Below are 22747 nucleotides of genomic sequence, written 5' to 3'. Positions count from 1 at the left end.
CCGACCGGCCTGGGCGGGACCCTTTGAGCGCATCCCCTCCGAGCGCGCCGGTGTCTCTGGGAGAGGCCTGTCTGGGTGAGGGACTGGACGCCGGCCTCTCCGCAAGTCGGCCGGCTGAGGGTGGGGGCCGAGGCGGGGTCGGGAACAGCCCTCGGACCAGGGCCCAGACAACCTCGCCCGGCGCCTGCCTCCCCGCGCGCACCTGCCGGGCCCGGGGGCTGCTAGAAGAGGCCGCAGCCCGCGCCCTCCGCGCTCCCACGCCCCGCAGCGGCGCCCCCTCCCCCGGCGGCACGGATTGGCTGCGGCGCCGCTCCAAGCCCGCCTCGCGCGGCCGGCGGGGGGCGCCGCGGGCCAGAGCGCGCTGCGCCGCCACCGCCACCGCCGCCGCCACAGCCGCCGCCGCCGGCAGCACAGCGCGCCTCGGGCTCCGCGCGCCGCCAGCTCCTGGCCCGCCCGCCGGCCCCGCCGCGCCCGCCAGCCCCGCAGCGGAGCCTCGGCCCGGCCCCGGGCCGCCGCCACCACGCCGCGCGCCGTACTCCGCGTCAAGAATGGGGCGGCCAAGCTGCCCAAGCCGCCCGCCGCCGCCGCCGCCGCCGCGGCCGAGGCGCCCGGCGCCGGCGCGGGCATGGAGCGCTCGCAGAGCCGCCTCAGTCTGTCCGCCTCCTTCGAGGCGCTCGCCATCTACTTCCCGTGCATGAACTCCTTCGACGACGAGGACGCAGGTAAGCGCGCGGCCCGCCCCCCAGACCCCCGGGGTGTCCCGGGATCCAGGTCGGGTGGCCCCCTCCCCGACCCGTGCACCCTCCTCCCCACCCCCAATCCCCTGGGAAGGCGCCCCCAGGGTCTCCTTCCGCACCCACGGGACCCCAGGGTCTCCAGGATGCGCTACCTTCTGGCCTTCTCCCCCAGGGACCCCGAGATCGTCTGCATTCACCTTTCCCGCAGGTGGGCCCTTTGGGTCGCCAGGACCCATCTCCCTCCTCACCCGCGCCTGTTGGAGGCCCCTTGCCTCGTCCCTGGAGCCGACCTGCCACCCTCCCTGAGTCTCCTGAATGTGCCCACTCTTCAAGCCCTGGGCTTTGGCCGTCCCACCCCTGGGGCTCCGACGCGCCCCCCGCCATTGGAGGTGGCGCGCAGACCTTACCTCTCCATCTTTGTCTTGGCCACATCCAGAGGATCCCTGCCCAAGACCCCTGCCCGGCGCCCGAGGCCTTGAGCGCCCCCAATTATCTCTCCTCTCCTTCCCTCATGGGCTGGGGCTCCAGACTCCTGCTTCTTATACGCCTGGGGCAGACGGAGGGGAACCGGCCAGGTGACGGCCTTTCCTCCCCTCTCTTCCCGGAGAGAGGTGTAGGGCGGCGCCAACTCTACACTTGTCCGCCTGCTGGTGTGTGCCCCTGACCTCAGGTGCTCTTGTCCCTGGAGTCGCCTTTCTTGGTGGGCTGAAGCCGGCCACCAGCCAGCGGCTTGAACCTCCTCCTCCCAGGCCTGCGCACAACCTCAGCCAGAGCGAGGGGTGGGGAGCTATAGGGAAACCTACTCTTTAGGGCCCTGGGACCCGGCAGAAGGAAGATGAGAGCTCCGGATTTGGCTCTGGGGCGAGGAAGGGAATCCACCAACAGGTGGGGTAGCTAGAGGGCTTGGGTGAGAGTTCCCCAAAGAATGCCAGATTGGGAATCGGAATCAGGTTCCAGTCTTCATTCTCTACTTCTTAGCTGTGACCTTGGGCAAGTCATGCCACCTCTAAGCCTGGATTTCCTCATCTCTGAAATGGGGATCATCGTATCGATGCAAAGCTCTGTATGGTGTGAGGGTGGAGTTCAGTGTTTTATAAGCTGAAAATCCGAGAGTCTTTGAATTCAATGGGGGAACAAAACAGAGGAGTGTATGTGCTGGAGGAGTGTATGTGCTTGAGGAGCAAAATGGTTTCATGGGCACTTTCAAGTCTCTGAGGAAAACATGGACTGTCTCTCCCGAAGTGCATATATGCACCATCCACAAAATGTAGCCTACGGTTTTAGGAAGTTCCTGGGCCCAGGTTTAGACTTAGTCTTTGGGGACCCTTGTCTGATCAACCTGGCCACCAAGGTTCCATCATGGGATGAAGTGGTGGGCATGTCTTCCTGCCCTTTCTCCAGAAGAATTTGTTGACTGGTGAATGAATGGGGATAGGTGAGGCAGATCCCCAATAGACCTGTCTTTCTATTGACCTGGAAGTGGGGATGGGGGTAAGGGTAAAGATGATTACTGCAGAGACATTTTACCATTTTTATAATCACCATTTTACAGAAAAAAACAACTGAGGCTCAGAGGTTTAACTTCTGCCTTGATGTGGCTGAGGGAGGTTATATTATTATTCTGGACAAGGCAAGGTGGGAAGAAGTAGGGGGCTCCCCAACACAGTAGAGAGGTCAGCAGGCCACTTGGATCTCAAGAGCCAGGCTGGGCAGGAGCATGGGTTTCTAGGAGCATCAGAGGCAGGAGCGGTTTAGTTTTTCTTCAAAGTCATGCTCTGTGTCATGGGTCAAACACCTTGGTTATTGCAGGCTGCAGGCAACTTGCTCTGGTTTCACTTAAGTCAGAACAGATAACTTCAAGTAGTATTAATGATATTTTTAAAGGTCCACTCACGTTTGTTTTTTCCAGCAGGCTTCTTGAAATTCTTTAGTATTTCACTTGGAAGAGACCTAGAAATCATCTTGTCTATCCCCTTTTTGCCCGAAAATGGATGGGGGTGTGTGTGTATTTGTGTGAGTGTTTGTGTGTGTGTGACTGAAGCCCTGGAATGGGTGTGTGTGTGTGTGTGTATATATATATATGTATGTATATATATATATATATACACACATATATATGCCAAGGTCATCTAGTGAGGCAGCCACAGAGCTGAGACTAAAATCAGGTTTATGGTTCTCTTTCCATTAAACCAGTAGCCCTCCCTCTGAAAGAGGATTTCTAAGAAATCCAGACCTTACTGTGTAGAAAATGTTTCCCAGGTGAGGAGGCCTGGGGGTGCGGCTGGCGACCAAGAGTTTGGTTGGGCATCTTGTGCTTACTGTCTGTTCTTGAGGGATGCTTCAAATTTGGGAGGGGGAGGGAGAAAGTCAACTTTCATTTCCGGAAGAATAATGAATGTCTGGTGAAAGTCGGAAGTAAGCAGCGTTGTCTTGGTGCTTAATGCCTCTTGTTCTCCTTAAAGTCATTAATTTTCTCCTAAAAGAAGCCTTTTTGGATTTGTTCTTTTAGAACAGCACTGCGCTGAACTGATTTCTAAAAGCAATGGAATGGTCTCTCCCATACTGGACACAGGCGTGGCTCCACCTGCCTCTTCTCCCCTCCCTCCCCTGGCCTTCTTAATGCCTGTCTGTCTCTGCTGGCTCCGTCTCAGAAGTGTGTCCCTGACAGGCCTCCGGCTCATCTAGGAGCCTCCCCTTTGTTGCTGCTTCCAACTCATGTTGAAATGCATCTTTTTCCAACTAGATTGAGCCAGAGCCATCTTCAGAGTTTAGTTGCCATCCTTTTGCTAGTTTCCTGAGAGATGGTGTGAGAAGGAGCCTTTTTCTCATTAGCCTTAACTGGGGCAGAGCACATTCCTGATTTGGACTTGGGATCCTTGGCCATTGGGGTGGGCACAGGAAGCTGAGCCTTCCTCACACCTCTTTCTAGCCCCCCGTGGGCCCAGGATGCTGGTCATTACTGGTTCCCAGAATTCCTCTCAAGGGGCATCTTCCCTCGTGCACTTTGAACTTACTTCTTGAGATGCTCCTTTTGCCCTCTTTCACAAGGATGCTGGGGCTTTAGGGAAACATGTGCTTGGAGGCGTTTTTTGTGTGTGTGTGTTTTGTTGCCCAGCCTTGTTGGCACTGGGTTTGTAATCGGGGAGGAGTTAGACACGTGGCCTCGGTTTCGTATCTGTAAGGAAGAAGAAAAATAATAACATGGACTGCATAGGGTTAACATTTTACAAATGATTACCTTTGTGCGAGACATATTCCCAGGCATTTTAAATATATTAACTCATTCCTCATAGCAAGCCTATAAAACTGCTATCCTGTTAACATCCCCATTTTCAGATGAGAAAACTGAGGCACAGACATATTAATTCATTCAAGGTCACTCAGCCAGGAAGTAAGGGAATGAAGCCTTGAACTTGGGCAATCTGACCCAGGCATCTATGCTTTTAATCAACTATTATGCTGTTTGTGCTGTGCGGAAGTCTTAGTACAGTACCTGGCATGAGGTAGGCTCTCACTACATGTTAGCTGTTATCTATCTTATTACTGAGAAAGAGTTGTTTCTGAACATGACCATAGAAAAGAATCTGTGGGTTTGGGGAGGGGAGAAGGCTGATTCTCAAAATGCTAGCTTTATAATTTTAATAGGCTAATCTTATTGCATCGTTATAGTTATTAAGGTAGAGCTGGGCCCTCCTTCTTTGAAGTGGCTTAAACATAAGGATTTGGGAGACTTGCCTGCCAGTCAAGAGGGTGGGGAGGATTTCAGCCACTGGTTCCCTGCTCTTCCTGACCACTTCATTTGCACCAATCACATCTACAGTCCCAGCCCTGACACTCTGCCTTGGGGCCTAGCTGGGGAGCTGGGGTGTCTCTAGTTTCCAACAGATGCCAAAGGGGGTTGTTACATCAGGGTCTGGAATTGAGCTTGGTGTTCCTGAGCCTGACCAAGTGGTTTCAGCGTCCAGTTCTCCCCCTCCCGCCTGGGAGAAGGGCGGAGAAGCTGGAGCAGCCAGCTCTGATTTGCCCATAGGATGGAAGCTTCGATCCAGCGCAGGGAGGAGGTTGCCATGGCAACACCAGCCAGCTACCGGTCCCTCTCCTAGCGGTTTGGGCCACATCTCTGGGCTGGAAAGCCCTTCCTGGCACCACCCTCTTCCGCTCAGACCAAATCTGTTGGGCTGGGGGCAGGGTGGGATAGTGTATGGGATCCAAAAACTAGTACCACAGTGCCCCGCTCCCCATTTTTGGACAGAGGGGAAATGTAGGGGGTGGTCTGAGTACTTCTGGGTGATGAGGCGGCGATACCCATATCCTGCCAGACAGATCCTGGCAGGGAGAATCAGAGTTCCAATTTCTCCCCACACCCCCAGGCACCTGGAATGACCTCACTGGAGTTCTCCCCCTCCCCCTTTATTCCATTTGGCAGAGTTTTCTTTCCCAGACCAAGTGCTAACTTTTGTCCTTGAAATTTGACCTGAGCTTTTTCTGGGAAACAAAATGTCCTGCTGTCTCACCCCTTCCCTCTAAGATGGTGGGAATGAATCCTTCAGCCCTAGAAGGAGGCTGGCAGGGTGGATGAGGGAGGAGGCCTTAAAATATCGTTCATGATCAGGACCACGTGGAGGCATGAAGTTGCAGCTTTGAAGCCTCCACTCCCACCCTCACCCTCCAGGGCAGGACACTTCCTCTCTCCCTTCTTCCTGACCATACCCCCCTTCCCATTTTCTTAATGTTTTCAGAGCTGGGCAGAACTCTTGTAGATTTGGATAAGTGAAGCATGATGGAGAGTTGAACCAGTTGTTCCCATAGTTCAAGTAGAGGGGTGGGGTGAGAGTGTGGACGCAAACCACTTTATTTATTTATTTATTTATTTATTTACTTTGAGGCAGGGTCTCCCTCTGTCGCCCAAGGTGGGGTGCAGTGATGCGATCTCAGCTCGCTGCCATCTCTACCTCCCGGGCTCAAGTGATCCTCTCACTTCAGCCTCCCAAGTGGCTGGGACTACAGGCATGCACCACTACCCCTGGCTAATTTTCTTTTTTTTTCTTTTTGTAGAGATGGGGTTTCACTATGTCACCCAGACTGGTCTCAAACTCCTGAACTCAACGATCCTCCCGTCTTGGCCTCCCAAAGTGCTAAGATTACAGGCATGAGCCACCATGCCCAGCCCAAACCACTTTATTTTAATCTAATTATCCTGAAAGAATAATCTTAGAAAATCAGGTGCATGAGGATTCACGCCTTACCCCATTGTACAGATCACTGGTCTGCAGGTCTGCTCTGCTGCAATCAGCACTCTTTCCTTATCTTCTGTCTCCCTTAGGCACCCCCTTCCCCATCCCCAAGCCCCTAGACTCCTGGCTCCAGCTTCCTCGGTTTGCAGCTGCCATAGGCCCACATGGTTCTGTTTGGTGGGAAGGGGGAGAGAGGTCCATCTACCTTGTTTCCCTTTCAGGATGTGGCTCTGCATCCCTCCCCACTCCCTGCTAGAACCAGAGGCAGAGCCAGTTCCAACTGAAGGCTGAGTGGGGGTGAAGGGAGAGATGCAGAGGAGAACGAGAATGGAAGGAAGCCTTCACCCTCAGCCGACCCTCTCGTCTGTCTGAGGGACTTTTTTCTACTTTGCCTCCTCTGTGTCTTTTCTTTATGGCCGTAGCAACCATCATTTCATCATGTCTTTTAAAAATTGCTGGAAAGGTGCCACTTTTGGTGAATGTGCTCAAAAGGGTGCAGTATCTCCCCCACTATAAACCTTCCCCCATTCTGCATTCCTCGTCAGTTCCACTGCCTTTTTGTATTAGAAAGATAACTGGGCTTGGATTTGAATCTGCTCTGGCTCTGACCTCAAGCAAGTCTCTTAACCTTCCTGAGCCTCATCTGGAAAAAAAGGGTTCATTATTTTTGTTCAAGCATCTCTCAGGATTATAAAAATAAAATGATTGATGGGCTTGCTTGGCCATGCTCATTGCTCTCTGTGATCGCACTGAATTCTATGGCAACCTGAAGCGGTAGCTGCTGTTGCAGATGTACCCATTTTGCAGATGAGGAAAGCCAGGCAGCTTAGAGCAGTTGAATTCATGACTTTCTCAGGTTATAGGGTGGCGATTCAAACCCAGGTGTGTTTGACTCTAGGCCATCTTCTGCTTCTGGGCATGAAATGAGATCCTGGGTGGGACAGGACCGTGTAAGCTCCTGGGGCTGTGCTTGTGCTGTCAGAACAGCAGGTGACAAAGGCCTGGGTGTGATGTGCCCCACCAGGGTCCACCACCCCGCTACAATCCACCCACCCATTGGAGTGCCTTCCCGGCCACTGGTTCCTGGTTGATCCCTATCACAGTTGGCCCTCAGCTGCCGTGGCTGCCTGGCCTCCTTGAAGAATCCAGTTGTCTGCCCTGGCCCTGGGGGCCAAGCCATCACCTGCCTCTCCAGACTGATGTAGGCCAGTGCTGGATTATATTTAACGCTGTGCTATTTCCACTTGACAGCTCCAGAGCGCCATCCCCCCTCCCCTTTTTTCCTTCCTCCCCCCTCCCCTTCTGATTCACTCGGAAACTGAGGAGGCTGATGTCAGCGCCTTATTCTTAGCCCCCGTAATTGTAACTGCATTTAGCAGTGCGCACTTCATTAACAGTTTCTGCGACGGGGGAGTGAGATGACTGTGTGGCTGGGCAGGGATGTGGATGGGGGTGGCGAGAGGGCAGCTGCTGCCAGGACCCTGGCCAGCTGCCTTCTCTGGATGGACCAGCTGGGCTGCTTCCAGGTCTGGCTTTCCAAGACTGGAAGTCTTGGAAGGACCCTTGGAGAGCATCTAGCCCATTTCCTCATTAAGCAAGTAGGGAAACAGGCTCAAAGAGGCGAAGTGGCTTGCCAAGGTCACATATTAAGGATCCAGAGCTCTGACCTCTGAGTCCAGGTTTTCTTTTCTGGTATTTATTCATTCAGTTAGTAGTTAATGAGCTGCTCGTGTTAAACAATGTTCTAGGTGCTAGGGTGCTAGGGATATATCAGGGAACAAGTCACACATGGTTTCTGCTCTCAGGGAGTTATATTCTGGGGTAGGGGAAACAGACAATAAATAGGTAACCAATTCAATAAAGAATTTCAGGTTCTGCTAAGTGGAATGAAAATGGAACGATGATGGGCTAGGAGATAATGTTAAGTAAGGTAGTCAGGGAAGGCTAAGGAGGTGATATCTGAGATAAAGCCTAAATGACAAAGAGCCAGCAATGGGAATATGAGGAGGAAGAGTGTTCCAGGCAGAGGGAATAGCTGTGCAAAGGCCCTGAGGTCAGTGCGAGTTTGAGTTTTAGGGAATAGAAAGCAGACCAGTGTGGCTAGAGATGACAGACCAGTGTGGTTAGAGAGACAAGATCAGAGAAGGGGGCAAATTATCTCAGCCTTGTAGAGGATAAAGATTATCCGGTGCGGCAACTGAGGTCCGAAGAAGGAAAAGAAAAGGCCCCCAGCTGGGTGAAGTTAGAGGGAGGCCAAGAACTCATGCCTCCTGAATCCCTGTTTTTTATGTTCCTTAGGCGCAGATGGCTGTGCCTTTACATGCATAACGCAGCTTCCTTTCACGTCGTAGCTGGAAGGCACTGTGGAGTCCAGGCTGGGTTCTTTCTGCTCACCCTGCCTGCCTCCACCCCTCTTCGAATCTCACCTGACCCAGACTGATGATGTAGGTGTGAGAGACCCTGGGGAACTTCCATGGACGGACAGAAAGAACATAGCTTTGGAATCCGACAGATCTGAATTTTCATCTTGACTGCCACTTCTAAATTGTATGACTGTAGGCAAGTTGCTTCAACCCTCTGGGGTTCAATGTCCGCATCTGTAAAATGGGGCATAATAACAGTAAATACTCAAGAGGGTTATAGTAAGGAGTAAATGACATCATGCACACAACACACCTAACCCAGAGCTGGACGTATGGAATAAGGTGTCCTTTGCTATGAGGATTAATGGATGAGAGTGCGTGTTTACCCCTCGGCACATAGTAGGTTCCCAGTCATTGGTAGCAGCTGCAGTTGTCACAGTGGCTGTTGTCAGTTTAAATGGGTTAGAGCAGGGCCGCCAAACTTGAGTGAGCCTCAGAATCCTCTGGAGGGCTTCTTAGTGCAGACTGCTGGGCCCACCCGGAGTCTTTTATTTAGTTTGGGGGCAGGGAGGACTTGAGGATTTCATTGCTAACAAGTTCCCAGGTGATGCAGATTCGGATGGTACTGATCCAGGGACCCTACCTTGAGAACCGCTGGGTTGGAGGAAAAGGCTGGAGAGAACTGAAGGGGTCTTGCCAACGTGGGATATCTCCTGGCTCCTGATGTCTTAGATGCTGGGACATTGGGTACCAAATTCAGTCCTGGGTATGGTCTTCAAGCCCTCTTGTTTCTGTCACAGAGTCTATGATCCAAATGAGTCTCAGCTGCTGCCTGCGTTGTGCCAGGTTTAACACGTAGGCCCTCATAAAGCCTCTAGGAAGTCATTTGTACAAAGGATAAGTGAGTCAAAATGAGCAATGCATCAGGCCATGAGACCATTGCATGGGATATTGGACCCAGACAGCTCTGGGAATTCTGAGGATTCAGGTCTAGCTCCTTTTTCGTCCAGAGAGAACAGGACATGGTCCCTTTTCTGCATTGGGAAAAGGGAGGGCTGTGTGTTAAAACCAGGAAGTTCATTTGAGGACAAGCCTCTACTGGGAAGAAGTAAATCAAAGGAATCATCGATGTAAAGGGGGCAAAGTGCTGGGAAATGCTACCGAGGGAGTTTACTGAGTCAGTTTATTCAGATGTTTCTAAGAAAGGGGTCGCTGACAATTTTCTAGGGAAGATTGGGGTCTAGCTCAAGTTGGAGGCAGGGGACCAACCTTGATGTGATGAGATTCTCACCCAGCCCCATACAACTCAGAATCTGAAGACAAAGGCACTTAAAAATAGTTTCCGGGTGGGACTTGTCCTAAACTGATGGGAAATACCCTCTGTGAGGGGTGGCTTGGGATAGTAAAAGTGAGCGGACTTGGGAGGCCCAAAGACCTGGGTTTGCATCTCTGGCCCTTTCTAGCTGTGCATCGTGACTGTGGTGTGTAACTGATCTAGGCCTCAGCCTGTCCTTTGCAAAATGGAATTAGAGATACCTTGTGAGAATTCCAGAGGATGTATGTACAACACATAGAAGACATCCAAGCGATGGAAGCTGCTGCCTTTCCTTTTCCTGTAGACTTCATAAAAATGATGTGATGTGCACATCTGGGTGGAGGAAGGGTGCAATGGGGCAGCACACAGCTGGCGTCAGGCCTCCTCGCTCTGGTCTAGGTATGTGGTGTTTACTGTGTGCACAGTGGAGCCTGAAAGGCTGCATGAGGAGTGAAGAGAGAAGGACTTTGTTCATCGCCGAGTCTCAGTGTCTCCTACACCCACTTTTTGACTCTTTGGGCCTCAGTATCCCTGCCTGCAGAGTGAGAGTCTGGTGGGCTTGGTTTAGATATACCCAGAGTCTCCCAGAGAAGGTAGGACACTTGTACAGGCCCTCCAGTTCCTCCTTTGTCTCCCCCTGACTCTGTGGTAGCCCCTAGATGGTTATTTTTCATCCCCAGAGCGCCCCCTCCTGCCAGTTTCTCTCTAGCTGATCTTTGCTTGATTGGTCTTGGATAATTTTTAAAGTATTTTTTTGGATTAGGTAATATATGCAGATGCTACAACATTTTAAACACATGAAAAATATCCGGGGGAAGTGTCCTGGGCACCCCTGTCTTCTGATCCTCCTGTCCCATCCCCGGTACAAGCACTGTTATCAGCTTTTATAATGCTTTATGCTGTTATTACTGCTGATAACGTAGATACATCGTAAAAAAGCCGAACAGCACCAGAGGACATCCAAAGAAATGGCATCTCCCTCCTACTCAGCTATCCAGTCTCACTCCCACAAGCCACCATCACACTCTTTCAGGCTACCAGTTTTTTCTTATTTTCCTGTTTTTGAATTCTTATTAAGCACTTATGGTGGTGCCCATCCCTGTGCCAGGCACTGTGAGAGTTCCAGAGAAGTTGGGTTGCACTAGGCAGTATAGCATGGTGAAAGTAACGAGCTCCACAGCCAGATAACCTGGATTTGAATCTTGGCTCCGCCGCTTATTGGCTGTGTGACTCTGAGCAAGTCACTTAACCTCCCTGAGCCTGTTTCCTCATCTGCAAAATGGGCTTATCATAGCCCCTTCCTGCCTCGAAGGTGTCAAGAGGATTAGATGGATAAATATTGGTAGAGAGCCTGGTACACAGTGAAAGTGTCTTAAGAGTGTTAGCTGTCATTATTTTAGTTGAAAGTCCCTCTGAGGTCATCTACTGTGGCTATCTTAGTTGAGGCCCAGAGAGCAATCTCAATTGGCCTGAAGCCTCACAGGAGGTCTGTGGCAATGATGTTTCTGGATACGCAGCTCAGGCTCTCTCCCTGTCCCCTGAGGCACCCCAAGTAGCCATCATGGACCCTGCGGCACCTGAGGCCTCAAGTTTGCTCCCTTTATCTCCAGCACTCAGTGTCCCTAGTGAATGCCACCTGGAGTCACCCTGAGAGTGGGTGGAAAGAAATGTCGCTAATTGGGTCCTCTAATGAAAATTAATTAGTTCCTCAGCAAATGTCTTGAGCAGCATCTTTCATCAGCCTGGGCCCAACACCAAGACTGGACCAGGTGCCTCCGGGGCCCATCCAAGCCCCGGCCGAGCCACCCCCGAGCCATCTGGCCTCAGGAAACTACCATTTGTGACCAGCTTCTACTGGGCATGCTAAGTCCTCGCAGAGGGACCCCAAAACTGGGCAGCTGGGCCCTGAGGGGAGTCAGGTGTGTGGCTCTAGCAAGGGATAATTTTTTTTTTCTGAGATGAGTCTCGCTCTGTTGCCCAGTCTAGAGTGCAGTGGCATGATCTCAGGTCACTGTAACCTCTGCCTCCTGGATTCATGTGATTCTCCTGCCTCAGCCTCCTGAGTGGCTGGGACTACAGGCGCGTGCCACCATGCCCAGCTAATTTTTATATTTTTAGTAGAGATGGAGTTTCACCATATTGGCCAGGCTGGTCTCGAACTCCTGACCTCAGGTTATCTGCCCACCTCAGCCTCCCAAAGGGCGGGGATTACAGGCATGAGCCACCACACCTGGCTCAAGGGAGAATGTAACATGTACCTTCTTCTCTGGACTTTCCCCAGAAGTCACTTGATTTTGTAACGAATACAGAAAATCAGGAGAACTCTTCACTCCTGTTTCCACTGTCTTAGCCTGAGACGTGGATTTTTGTGCAAGTGCTCTGTGGGAGTGCTCGCAGGTGAAACCTGCAAGAGAGGGAGAGGGAGACGCAGCATGGGGCAGGAGAAGAAGCAGCCAGACATGGGCACTTGGCTGCAGGCTAACTTCAGCCAGATCCTGGGGAGCTCTGGAGAATGGATGACATGGCAGGGTTGACTAGGCTTCGGTACTCCTATAGCAGGGTAGTCCCCCGAGGGCATAACTGTTGGGGCAAGGCAGCTCCTATGAGCTAAGGGCAGTTGTCCAAAGATGGGGCAGCTGTGAGCCGGCACCAGCAGATACTCATGGCAGCTGAGTGATGGGGGACCTGCTTAGCATGGGGGATCTGGCCAGGACACCAGTGGGGTCCACTCACCCACTGTCTGGGAACCCCTGACTACAGAGTGGGGAGAGTGGGTGTGCTCAGCTCTGTGCTGAGCAATGTCCAACCCTCGTTTCAGGTCACCCTCCACAAGGTGGGCATAGTCATTACATTCGGCCATATGGAGAAATTGAGCATCTGGATGGACTTCTGACTTGGCCAAGGTCACACTGCTAGTGAGGGGCAGAACAGGACTTCAAACCCAGGCCTATTCCAACACTTGTGTTCTTTCCAGCATTCTGTACTGTATTTAATGTTTTTCATGAATATATACATGTATCTCATGCTTCTTTGTGGGCCTCTTTCCAAGTCCCTCTTTGGAGGGTGCCTGTCCTGACTTTCTACTTTGCACCTTGCAGACATGAAGTCCTTTGTGTCTGACAAAGGATTTTAATATACTTGAGCCTGCCTGATCCTCATGAAAAGTTGGCCGTGTATCCAGAGAGGAGGGCGGAGGCCCTAATAGGTGGCCTGAGGTGAAAGCAGAAGGGGTAGTTGATTTGTCGTGGGATGAGCCCTGGATTTGTCATAAAGAAACCTGGGTTTGAGATCTCATTTCTGCCAGTTTGCCAACTGACCCTGGGCAAGTCATTCCCCTCTTTGAACTTTGATTTCCTCATTAGATGAACAGGTTCACAGCTATAAGCAGGAGGTAACCTACAGGTGTTTTAATGATACTGCACATATCAAAGACACATGGCAAGGCTCTGACTGGGGAGTGCGGGAAGGGTCTCAAACCAAGGCTGACCTCTGCCTTTGCTGAGGAGACAATGTGTGTGCAGGGAACAGCTTTAAATTAGGGCTCGTCTGTAAAATGGGCATGATGACACTTGCCCTGCTCTCCTAGTTTAGGTTTTCCCAGAACAGAGCCTGACACAAGGAATCAAGTACAAGTATTAGGGCAAACCACCTGAAACTGCCATTTTATTAGTGGAAGCAGTCTAATAGAATTTTGTATGCTTCATATGGTTCACAAAGGTGATGGATGAAATCCCAGGATGGGAGTGAGAAAGTGAGGCAGAGAAAGAAGTCAGGAGACTGTGTATTATCAGGCAGGTTACCCCAAGCAAGGGCAACTGGAGTTTAGTCTTGCTGGGGACTTCTGGGGAGACAGTGTAGCACAGAACTCAGCAAGCTGCTTCTGTAAAGGGCCAGACAGTAGATATTTTAGTCTTTGCAGGATTACAGTCTCTGTTGTAACTGCTCAATCATGAAGTTGTAGTGAGAAAGCAGCCCCAGACAATATGTAAATGAAAGGGCGAGCTGTGTTCTAATAAAACTTTATTTACAAAAATAGGCAGCAAGATGGATTTAGTCCGAGGCCCATAGTTTGCAGACTCCTGGGGTAGAACACGCGCTTTAGTTATCCCACCCAGGAAAGAGGGAGCTCAGGTATTTATACAGCAGTTCCCATCAGTCATTGGTTAAGAGCTGCTAGGGAAGATCAGAGAGTTGGTTATTGCCTGTTTTTTTCCAGCCTGCCATGGGTGGTAGCCCTCAGGCAGAGAAATGCAGGTGCTGGCAATAGGAGACTGGGCCAGGACAAGGGGTTAGGACATGAGGAATGACAGCATTGCTCACTCCAGCTCAGGGGAATGGCTTGTTTGACTATTTGGAGAATGTACTAGAAAGGCACAGGATGAACACAGGAAACAAGTGTTGTATAGAGCCAGATTAGTTGACTTCATATTTCCAGCTCTTCCAAGCGTTTGTTCCTTCCAGGCAAAACCCAGCTTCTTCATATTTGACAGTCTTGTTTGAGTTTTCTCCCTCCATGCCTCACTTAGGCCATTTCCTCAGCTGGGGTGCCTGATGTCTCCTTCTCCAGGGCTCCAGGGTCACCTCCTCCAGGAAGCATACCCTTCTTCTCTAGGGTGGAGGTGACCATTCCTGGGAGCCCCTGTGGTACTTTGCTTTTCTCCTTCTCCAGTGCTTGCACAGTCTGGCTTTTCACTTTTTCACTGTCACACTGTGAGCCCCTGCAGGGCAGGGACTGTGTGATTCCCATCTGCATCCCACCAATGGGCACTGACTTGGGAAAGGCAGAGTTGAATCCCAAGCCCCTCCGTTCCTCCCCTTCTCTCTTCTCTCCTTCCTCCCCACTCTATTTCCTTCTTTCTTCTCCAGTAGTTGCTCATGGCCAAGCCGTGTTCTGGTGACCTAAGGCAAGTCCAGTCTTTGTTGTCATGGAATTACATTCTGGTTCCTGGGGTGAGGGGGAGTGTTGGACATTACACAGCTTGAAGAAGCAACTAATAATCCGATCATGCCTGTGATAAAGAGTCATATAAGACAAGTACAGGGTGCTGGGAAAGGCCATAGCAGGGAGAACTGACATGTTGGGTGGGGGGCACAGGCAGGGGGACAGCTCAGCAGAGACCTGAGGTGTGAGTAGCGTTGGCCAAGTGAAGGCACGGCAGGGGAGGGGAGGGGGTGAGACAGGATGCTGTGAACACAGACTTGATAGTGATGGGAAGGGGGATGGAATCCTGGACTCTCTGGCTGTCTCTCCCGCTCCCGCTCCCCTCTCCCCACAGATGGAAATAACTATAATTGCTTCTGCATGACAGAATTATGGATAGTTTTTGCTTTCTAGTTTGTGCTTTTTTTGTATTTTCCAGATTTTCTACAATGGGCATATCATGGTAAAAATTAAGGGCTTCAGAGTCTGGAGACCACACTCCTTAGCTGCTGCGTGACCTGTTCCACATTATTTTTCACTTGGTGGTGCTTCTGTTTCTCTCTCTGTAAAAGGCCGATAAAGATAATTAACCTGGCTCACATGGCACCCCTTGCATTCTGACACTTCACTTCCATTCACTCATTCGAGCCCCAAAACTACTCTGTGAGGTTATTTTGGGGGCTATCCCTATTTTTTTTTGGAGATGGAGTCTCGCTCTGTCTCCCAGGCTGGAGTGCAGTGGCATGATCTTGGCTCACTTCAAGCTCTGCCTCCCAGGTTCACTCCATTCTCCTGCCTCAGCCTCCCAAGTAGCTGGGACTGCAGGCGCCCGCCATCACACCTGGCTAATTTTTTGTTTTAGTAGAGATGGGGTTTCATTGTGTTAGCCAGGATGGTCTCGATCTCCTGACTTCATGATCCGCCTGCCTCAGCCTCCCAAAGTGCTGGGACTACAGGCGTGAGCCACCGTGCCTGGCTGGCTATCCCTATTTTATAGATGAGGAAACTGAGGCACAGAAACATTAGGTAAGTTGCCCAAGATCACACAGGGTCCAAGGCAGAATTCAAGTCCAGCTCTTTGGGCTCTGGAGCTTCACCACTTGGCTCCATTGCCTACCTTACAGGGTAGGGGTGAGAGGACACCCGTGAAGCCCTTAGCACAGTGTGTGGTACATAATTAGTGCTCAATAAATGTTAGCTCTTGTTAGTATTAGCAGTTATGCAGGGGCCCTGAGGCAGGAGTGGGCCATGGTCTTTTGAAAGCCCAGGGAAAGGGGTATGTTGTTGGGAGGTGGCAGAACTGGATGATACTAGGCCTTTAAAGGTGAGGCTCTTGGGCTTGAGCTTAAGGTCAGTTGGAACCCCTCTTGGGTTTTTAGCAGGGATGTAACAAACTCAGATTTGGGGTTTGCCAATCTTTAAATACCTCTCTGGCCGCAGGCAAGGAGTGAAGCCAAGAGACCCAGAGATGGCTCCCTTTGGTATTAGTGGCTCTTCCCAGACAGATCTGACCATCTACCCCTAGTTCTCAGGCCAGGATAGTGATATCTCCTGGTGTCTGGGCTGGCCGCGTGGGCCAGTGCGCAAGAGACAAAAAAAGTCAGCAGTGTGTCACCAGGCTGGTCTGGTGATGCCGGGAGGCTGGGAAGTGCCGGTTTGAAGGCAGGAACAAATTACTCTCCTGGAGACAAGGCCAGGCCAGTTCCTGCCGTGTTACATTATTAAATTTGTAATCTTCATTCTAATACTTTCTAGCAGTGAATAAGAACCAAATTTAAAATGCTGGCTTTATATTTCTGGAACGAAGCTCTTTGTCAAGAACTCTTGAAGCCCATAATTTCTCTCCAGAGGTAAATGTCTAAGTCTTTAAAAAATTAAAATAAAAAAATACAGGAAAACCACTCTTTAGTTAAGGCTAAGTTTGAATGGTTGACGAACTCAACCCTGGTCAGGAATTGGGAGTGGGGTCTGAATGTCTCCAGCCCCAGAAAAGGCCCAGGCTTGGATGGGGCCTACAGATGCGACTCCTCAATCTGAGCCTTGCTGGGGAAGAAAGCGAGAGAAGCTTCATGCCTACCTCACCCCCAAGTGGTTGGTACGTCTGTTGATTTGGGAAAGGCTTTGGTAAAAACTGGAGACCACAGTTCCCAAAGGAATCACCCCTTATAAACCTCTTGTGAGTTTTCTCATGACCCATTTGGTGAATATCAGACCTGGCTGGCGGTAGAATTGGGTACTGTCTCATTCCTGCCTTTATTTTTAGAGACAGGGTCTCACTCTGTCACCCAGGCTTGGAGTGCACTGGCTCAGTCATGGCCCACTGAAGCCGCAAACTCTTGGGCTCAAGTGATCCTCCTGCCTCAGCGTCCCAAAAAGCTGGGACTACAGGTACATGCCAGCCTGCCCAGCTAATTTTATTTTTTTGTAGAGACAGAATCTCGCTGTGTTGCCCAGGCTGGTCTTGAACTCTTGGGCTGAAGCAATCCTCTCACCTTGGCCTCCCAATACACTGGGATTACAAGCGTGAGCTACCATGCCCATTCTTCATTTCTACCTTTAGACCTGGGCAAGGAGGGCCCTGATCTGGGGTTGCCAGCATTACTGGAATGTTCTCTGACCCTCCTCCAGTCAGGCCTCTGGCTTCACTCTTGTTGAGTGAAGGGAATATTACCCACCTGAACTCCTCCTTCTAGGCCTGTTCTAGACGTGGGGACCCTGAAATTCCCTGCCCAAATGGCCCTGAGTCAGCTTTCAGGGTCTGTCTCGACCCCTTCCCTGGCTTCATTCTCCTGAGGATGGATGCATCCATCGGTAGTATCCTGAGGGTGGCCCTGAAGGTGCTGTTTGTGGAGGCGACAGCCGGCACAGATGTGCAGAGTGAGCCCTCTGGATATGGGAGCAGAGGGAGAAAGGGTGGACCATGGCTGAGGACTGGCTCCCTCCCCCTCCGCATTCATCTGTGGCACTTGGAGGATTCTAAATTTGAGCTGTCCTGGCCTTGAAGGTCATTATGAAGACATATTTGTCAGAATGAAAGGATAGAACATATTTTATTTAATAGCCTGATTTATAACTTACATATTTAGAATAAGTATGAAGTCCTCCATTTGTACTCCTGCCCTGGGCCGCACAATCTTGGAGGGGCCTTTGTGTTATCCTTAGAACTGAGAGTGAGCACAGCCCAGGGTGGCCCTTCCCCTCATGGTCCCATAATGAGGGCCTGGTCCAGACACAGCGCTTATATGGCATCCTTATGCAAGTTAGAGGAAGGCACTTCTCTCCCTACCCCCATCCTGGTGGTTGAATTTTAAAAATGCTGCCTCCTCTAGGAGGATGAATCAGAACAAGGTTCCCCTTTCTCCAGTGCCAGCAGGGTGCACGGCTGGGCAAGGGAAAACAGGCTGTACCTCTGCCTGTGCCCCTTCTCAGCCGGGCATTTTTGTGCAGGGAGCACTCTGTCCGGGAGTTCTTCTGACCCCACAGACCCGAACCAGACCTGAAAGGAAAGTGCTGAGACTGGTTTCTGGAGATAGCCACCAAGTCATTTTACATTTTTAATGATCATTCTCATTATGATAGTTATATTTATTATTTCATATATGCCAGGTATTCTGAACACTTTACCTGGATAATCTTACTGAAATGTCAGACTATGAGGGGTATACCATTGTCATACCCATTGTGCAGATGCGGAAACTAAAGCTCAGAAAGGACAGGCCCATCTTTGGCCCAGGGCCATTCAATAATAAGTTCAGGCCAGGCACGGTGGCTCATGCCTGCAATCCCAGCACTTTGGGAGGCTGAGGTGGGTGGATCTCCTAAGGTCAAGAGTTCAAGACCAGCCTGACCAACATGGAGAAACCCCATCTCTATAAAAATACAAAATTAGCTGTGCATGGTGGCACATGCCTGTAATCCCAGCTACTCAGGAGGCTGAGGCAGGAGAATCACTTGAATCTAGGAGGTGGAGGTTGCAGTGAGCCGAGATCACACCACTGTACTCCAGCCTGGGCAACAAGAGCGAAACTCCGTCTCAAAAAAAAAAAAAAATTATAATAATAAATTCAAACACTGACCTGCCTGACGCTCGAGTCTGTGAGTCCACCCACTGCTCGGCACTGCCCTGGATCATATTTTACAGCATTCTTTATGCAGTCAACAGATATCACTGGCCCACTCCAGTGTGCTGAGCACTGAAGTTATGGTGCTAAATAGGACCAGGACTTTCTCAGCCCAGGAGAAAAGACAAGCAGAGCAGATAATGGTGATTCCATTCAGCAGAAAGTGCTGAGTCCCACCTTGAAGGGTGAGAGGCTGATTACCAGGCTGGATGTGGGGAAGGTGCCCCAGATCACTGGGGTCCTGTGTGATTAGGAAGAAGCTTCCTGGGGTTTATTTATGTCTCAGTGGGGCAAAGCAGTTACATTAGGAAGTGGACACAGGGAAGAAATGGAGCTAGGAAAGGGGGTGGGTGGGACCACCATCAGCTCCTTCTTGGAGATCTGAGTTATAGCATCATCGTCAGGCCTCTGGGGCCTCTGCTTAGAGGAGCAGGACTTAACATCCACCCCCTACCACCATCCTTTTCAAAGTCAGGAAACTGATCAAGAGGAGAAGGAGTCATTTGTGCATTTTCAGGCAGGTCGAGTTGGAACTCAGGCCTCTCAGCCCTCCTCAGCCAGCCATGATACAGTCCCTTCTCAGGGATCCTTCCACACCCGGGAGTGGGAGAGTCGCCATTTATGGTTTTAATTTTTAAAAATGGTATCATGCTTTCACGAGTTACAAATGCTTGTCCAGTTATACTAGCTGGCATTTCCTGAGCACATGCCACATTCCAGATGCCGTGCTAGGATTTCACATATGTTACCTTATACAATCCTTGGAGCAAACCTCTAAGAAAGGTTCTGTCGCTATTCCCACTTTACAGATGAAGAAATTAGGTAATTCCCCCAAGGTCAGACAGCTAGCAAGTGGCAGAGCTGGTTTCAACGCCGTATATGCTATGTGCACCTATGGTGGCAATTTTGGGAAAATGCAGAGAAAGCACACCAAAAGAAAATTAAAATGTCTCAAATTCTATAATCCAAAAGTAGAATGCTTCACCACTAGGGCTATTTCTCTCTAGGGGGTGTGTGCGCGTGCGCGTGCACACACAACACATATTTAAACCAAAGCAGGGTCATGCTGTAATACTAGTTTGTAAGCTGAAGCTACCATTTAAAAATCACCTTAAAAGGACCTTCACAGGCCAGTCTCCACAGGGATACTCTGATTTCTAGGATCAGGTCTAGAACTGCGTGCAACTCTTCTGTCAACAGACTTGGCAAGGCAGACCTAGGGACAGCACAAGGCAGCCCACCCTAATAGCCATGGTTCATTTTTGTCCCTGCTTTCTGCTCCCGTTCTTATAGAAAATAAATAAATAAATTTGAAAACTGACAGACCTCCCCAGGATTTTATTCTATGCCTGGCCCTGCATTTAAATGCAAGAAGCAGAAGGCTTGTGAGCTATAAATAGCCCAGGCCTCTTCTGAACAGTGGCGGGGAGAATTTGTAGGTTCTGTCTTCTTCCAACCTGGTGACCTGGATTACTTCCTTCCTGCAGCGGCTGCTTTCTTCACTGCCTCCTCTGTCCATCCTTCATGGAGCAGAGCAAGTCCTCTCTGCAGATGTTTAGTGAGCACCTGCACTGGGCCAGGCCCTAGGTGCTGGGCACAAGGACTTGAGTGAGACACTAGCATTGTCACAGCCTGGAGTGGCAGCGGGACATTCACAAGTGAGAATCATATCTGTTGTGGGACCCCAAGGAGAGGTCCCCAGCTCTGGGAATCAGGGGAGGCTTCCTGGAAGAGAGGATGCTGGAGTTGAAAAATGGAAGGAGGATAGAGGAGCCTGGGGAGGAGGTAGCCTGGGAGGAGGGGTCTATGGGACCACGGGTGTCATGCTTGGCACAGTGCCTGGCCAGAGCATGCCTTCATTATTATTGGGCAAATCATATGTTTTTTAAGAGTGTGTCCTGAGTTCCTTTAGTGGCTCCGTGGCCTGTAATCCAGTGATCTTGGGTAAGAAGGACACTCAGCATTTTGCTAGTCCATGACTCTCAACCTGCGCCGCATGTGCCTTTCGTCAGCAGCCAGGATCCTGATCCCCAACCCAGACCACTCAATTAAAAATCAGGCATGCAGCCTGGACTCTGTTGCTTCACAAGCTCCCAGGCGATTCTGATGTTCAACCACATTTGGGATTCTCTGTGCTGATCCAGTGTCCCACCTGGGGACCACAGCTCAGTTCCCATCCCAGTCTCCCTGCTGGGTAGGAGTTTATTCTCCCTTGGGTGCCTCTAGCAACAGGAAAGAGAGCTTACAATCTCCCCATTCTGTTGACAGGCAGCTCAACTGTGGAAAATCCTTCTTCTCCCTGGGCCCATTAATCCTCACATGTTGGGCTGGGCACAGTGGCTCATCTCATGACTGTAATCCCGGCACTTTGGAAAGCTGAGGTGGCAGGAGGATTGCTTGAGGCCAAGAGTTCCAGCCCAGGCTGGGCAACATAGCAAGACCCCTATCTCTATAATAAATAAAACTCAGCCAGATGTGGTGGCGTGTGCTTATAGTCCTAGCTGCTCAGGAGGCTGACGTACGACAATTGCTGAGCCCAGAAGTTTAAGGTTAAAGGGAGCTGCGATTGTGTCATAGCGCTCCAACCTGGACAACAGCAAGGCCCTGTCTCTCAAAAAAATAAGAAATTCTCATATTGTGATGACGGGCGGATCACGAGGCCAGGAGATTGAGACCATCCTGGCTAACATGGTGAAACCCTGTCTCTACTAAAAATACAAAAAATTAGCCGGGTGTGGTGGCGGGTGCCTGCCGTCCCAGCTACTCAGGAGGCAGAAGCAGGAGAATGGCGTGAACTGGGAGGCGGAGCTTGCAGTGAGCCGAGATCGCGCCACTGCACTCCAGCCTGGGTGACAGAGAGAGACTCCGTCTCAAAAAAAAAATAATAATAAAAAGAAATTCTCATACTGTGATGATACTGGTAAGTGACATTTGTACAGACCTTTGTTGTACACAAAATACTCTCTTGATATGGGAGGTAAAAAATATAGAGATTTTAAATTCAGACAGACCCGGATTTAAACCACCTTCTCCCTTTTTTCCTTCTACCCTGTTAGCTGTGTCTTTAAACACGTGACATAACCTTGCTGTGTCTCGGTGTCCTCATTTGTAAATAGAGACAATAACAGTGCTTACCCCTCAGGTTATTGGGAGGCTTATGACATTAAGTGTGGTTGGGTGCAGTGCAGCCGTAAGGCATTCACTTCGTAGTAATTTATTATTATTACTGTTCTGTAAGACATTTTCATGGTAAATTCAACATCCAAGACATTTTTATTGAGTGCTTAATACATGCCCAGCCCTGCTCCAGTTGATGGAGTACATTGTGAAAAAGTTATTACTAAATGGCAGTCACTGTTATCAGCATCATCAGTATCATTTTTTTTAAGTGGGTAGTAAAATCACCCACTTAAAAAATTATTTTTAGAGACAGGGTCTTTCTCTGTCACCCAGATTTTAGTGCAGTGGTGTGATCATAGCTCACTGCAGCCTTGAATTCCTGGGCTCAAACCTCAGCCTCCCAAGTAGCTTGTGCAGCAGGCACAAGCCGCCTTGACTGGCTAGTTTTCAAAATTTTTTGAGAGACAGGGTCTCGCTATGTTGCCCAGGCTGGTCTCGAACTCCTGGGCTGAAATGATCCTCCTGCTTTGGCCTCCTAAACTGCTGGGATTGTAAGTATGGACCACTGCACCCACCTCCTGTCTCCTCTTCATGGTCAACTTCATTTATCAAGCAAATCTAATTTCTAGTAGCCCCTGACAGTGGAAAAACTAAAATTGGGAGTCAAGAGACCAAGTTCTAGCCCAGCGCTGCCCAATAGACATTTCTGCAATGATGAAAATGTTCTGTGCCTGCACTGTGCGATACTGTAGCCACTAGTCACAGGTGGCTACTCAGCACTTGAAATGTGATCCCTGCAACTGAGGACTGAATTCTTAATTTTTTTTTAAAGTTTAAGTGTTCACATGTGGCTAATGGCTACTCCGGATGTGCTGAGCTGTGAGACCTTGAGCAAGTTTCTTCCCCTGTCTGGGAAGATGAAGAAATGCCATTGGA

General features: G+C 50.4%; 1 protein-coding gene across 2 annotated transcripts in view; it reads left to right on the top strand.

Annotated features, from left to right (window-relative positions):
• The first annotated feature begins 353 nt into the window (after positions 1-353).
• RIMS4 (regulating synaptic membrane exocytosis 4) overlaps positions 354-22747 on the top strand; it is a 59476-nt gene continuing 37082 nt past the window's right edge. For both annotated transcript variants that reach the window (XM_019017178.4, XM_019017177.4), the window contains exon 1: positions 354-722. In XM_019017178.4, the coding sequence (XP_018872723.2) occupies positions 626-722 (97 nt within the window). In that variant the 5' untranslated portion in view covers positions 354-625. The remainder of the gene's footprint in view (positions 723-22747) is intronic.

The sequence above is a fragment of the Gorilla gorilla genome, chromosome 21 (genome assembly GCF_029281585.2).
Source record: "Gorilla gorilla gorilla isolate KB3781 chromosome 21, NHGRI_mGorGor1-v2.1_pri, whole genome shotgun sequence".
NCBI lineage: Eukaryota > Metazoa > Chordata > Mammalia > Primates > Hominidae > Gorilla > Gorilla gorilla.
The sequence above is the reverse complement of the archived record's forward strand: the minus strand, read 5'-3'. Positions and strand labels throughout refer to the sequence as shown.